Raw genomic sequence first — 3177 nt, forward strand, 5'->3', positions numbered from 1 at the left:
TGCCATGTTTCATGTGACAGAAACCAAAGTGGTGATGTTTTAGTTTTTTCTTTAGAGCTTTTCATTGGGATTTTTGAAATGTGAAGACATTATCTAATACATGTACTTTATTATCTGTGTTTTATTGTGCAAGATCAGTCATTGCTGAAGGGTTATTATTGACATTTATGATCTATAGTATATGTTAGACAGCCTACCAACTTGGAATGCAGTTCCTGGTTTCCAGCTTACAGCTTTCACCAGTTGCCAACATGTTATCTCTAAGGAACATGAAGTTATAAACACAACCATACTGAAATAGAAGATTCTTGGCTATGTAGATAAGAAAGAAGTGTTTCAGTAAAAGAAATGTTTTTGTACTATTCTATAGTAGAAATGAAGACATATACACAAAACAATGCAATGCTGTTTTCTTAGGGTGCATCCTTTGTTTTTCCGGTTTTGGTCTTTTTATCATAGGATGGCATTAGCTCTGTGTCTGCAGGTGCTGTGCAGCCTGTGTGGCTGGCTTTCGCTCTATATTTCTTTCTGCCGCCTGAATAAGCACCGAAGCTATGAGTGGAGCTGTCGGCTGGTTACCTTCACCCATGGAGTCCTCTCTATAGGCCTGTCAGCTTATATTGGCTTCATTGATGGTCCTTGGCCTTTTACCCACCCAGGTAGGTAGGGGATGTTAGTGTATTTGCCCTTAGGGATTTACAATTTGGGGATAGTCTTAGAGGAGTGGGGCTTTTAAACAGAATTTGTACAATTTTGAAGAATATCAATGAATAATTCTCATTTAATTTATATTGGGATCGTCAGTCATCATTGTTGACTCTGATATTGTTTATGTCACCTGTTGTTTCTGCTTTTCATAACTCTACTTTTAAAACAAATTTTAAAGGTCAAGGGTGTGGATCCCTGTACCGGCCAGCTACCAAAACAAAACAAAAACAAACAAATTTTAGATTTCTTGTTACAATTGAATCAATCAGCTATGTACAAACCATAAAGCCCATGTCAACATCTTCTACCACCACCCCCAAACGGACACAAATAGAACTGTATTATACATATTTTTTGGTAACCTGCAATTTTTACTTAATTGTATATTCAAAGGACATCATCTTTGCATGTCTGTGTATATAGATCTTCCTTATCCTTTTTAATTGTTACGTAATATTGTGTTGTATGCATTTACCATCACTGATTTGACCAACGCCTCATTATTTTGGGCAGCTATATTAATTTTTAAGTCACCAGATATGCAAGTGTTACTTCCTTAGTATACAAAATTGTATCCCTTTGTATTAGCTGGCTTGGGCTGCCATAACAAAATACCACAGACTGGGTAGTTTAAGCAACAGAAGTTTATCTTCTTATAATTCTGGAGGCTAGAATTCCAAGCTCAAGGTGTTGGCAGGTTTGGTTTTCTTCAGGCCTCTCTCCTTGGCTTGCACATAGCTGCCTTCTTCCTGTGACCTCACATGGTCATCCTTCTGTGTGTGTTGTCTACGTCTTACTTATTATTAGGACATCAGACATACTGGCTTAGGGCCTACCCTAATGACCTGATTTTAACTTAATTACCCCTGTAAAGGTCCTGTCTCCAAATATAGGCATATTCTGAGATACTGGGGGTGAAAGGGCTTCAACATATGAATCTCAGGGGGATGCAATTCAGCACATAACCTGGAATATGATTTTTTAAAAAATTTCTTGGATTATTATTTTTTTGAATATCCTTAGATTCACATATTGAGCTTCTGAGTTTTTCCCATATTGTCAAACTGATATGAAAGCAACTCTTAAATGTTTTATAGGAAGGTTCTTCATGGATTTGAACATGTTAAGTCCTTGCACCTGATGTTCTTGGACATGGGAACACACTAACTTCTGGGGTTCTCTCCAGAGTCCACTTTCAGAATGGGTTAGGGCCACCATTGTCCAATAACCTAATCCATTAAGCTAAGAAATTAATCTGACGTTCAGGACAGAATGACTGAAGAATCTGGAAACAGACTGTTAGCTGGTTTAAAAAAAAAAAAAGAAAAAAGATATAAAGAGACAATGTAGGATTTTAATTAAAAGAACAAAATAACTCAATTTTATGCTGTTCCATAAAGAGGACACTGAAATTATTGCCTATGCTCAAATCACTCATTGAGGTCTGATTCAACAGAACAGCATCTCCTGGGGCCTGAATATTGGTTTGGTAAAGACTGAGGTTTTAGATTTTGTCTGCCTTTGGTTATTATTAAAAAGAATGTGCCTGCACTGTTTTTGTCGTCTTTGGTGACTTCCTACGGTTTGAAAGACTACAACACAGGATCCCTGTGTGAGGAAACACAATTCCTAGTCACTCAGTTTGCTTCTGTCTTGGTTTATTTCAGGCTCACCCAATACGCCTCTCCAGGTGCATGTTCTGTGTCTCACCTTGGGCTATTTCATCTTCGACTTGGGCTGGTGCATCTACTTCCAGTCTGAAGGTGCCCTGATGCTGGCTCACCACATATTGAGTATCTTGGGCATCATCATGGCCCTGGTGCTTGGGGAGTCAGGCACAGAGGTCAATGCTGTCCTGTTTGGAAGTGAGGTCACCAATCCCTTGCTACAGATGCGCTGGTTTCTCCGTGAAACAGGGCACTACCACAGTTTCACTGGAGATGTGGTGGACTTCCTCTTTGTGGCTCTGTTCACTGGAGTGAGGATTGGCGTAGGAGCTCGCCTCCTTTTCTGTGAAATGGTCTCACCCACTCCTAAGTGGTTTGTGAAGGTTGGGGGAGTAGCCATGTATTCTGTGTCTTGGTGTTTCATGTTCAGTATCTGGCGCTTTGCATGGAAGAAAAGCATCAAGAAATACCATGCCTGGAGAAGCAGGTGGGTTGAGGAACGGCAGCTAAAATGTAATGGACATCTCAAGACGCACTAGCCAAGGCTCATTCCAGATAATGGACTGGGTTAAGTCAGCCACGGGAACCAAGTTGGAAATATGGTTGTGGAATCACTCTGATAACAAACTTAGGTTTCAGAAAAGGGCTAAATTTATTGATCAATTTGGTCAGTCATCAAGCCAAGCATATACCAGTATTAAAACAGTAACTTCTACAGTGGCACAGTTGTAGAAAGAGAATCCTTAGTGGTAGTTGGCAATAAGTCAGAACCATGAGGTGAGTATTTCTAGTATTCGTTTTA

At 39.6% G+C, this 3177-nt stretch overlaps 1 protein-coding gene across 2 annotated transcripts; it reads left to right on the plus strand.

The window, feature by feature from the left end:
* The first annotated feature begins 406 nt into the window (after positions 1–406).
* TLCD5 (TLC domain containing 5) lies at positions 407–2914 on the plus strand. 2 transcript variants are annotated; one of them, XM_063095975.1, is made up of 3 exons: positions 407–659; positions 2376–2448; positions 2806–2914. In XM_063095975.1, the coding sequence occupies exons 1-3, from the start codon at positions 461–463 to the stop codon at positions 2912–2914; spliced, it is 381 nt and encodes a 126-aa protein (XP_062952045.1). In that variant the 5' UTR covers positions 407–460. The 2 variants fall into 2 exon arrangements, with proteins under 2 accessions (XP_062952045.1, XP_062952044.1); XM_063095974.1 differs by having other exon boundaries at positions 2376–2914.
* Positions 2915–3177: the final 263 nt, after the last annotated feature.

The sequence above is a fragment of the Cynocephalus volans genome, chromosome 4 (genome assembly GCF_027409185.1).
Source record: "Cynocephalus volans isolate mCynVol1 chromosome 4, mCynVol1.pri, whole genome shotgun sequence".
NCBI classification, from domain to species: domain Eukaryota; kingdom Metazoa; phylum Chordata; class Mammalia; order Dermoptera; family Cynocephalidae; genus Cynocephalus; species Cynocephalus volans.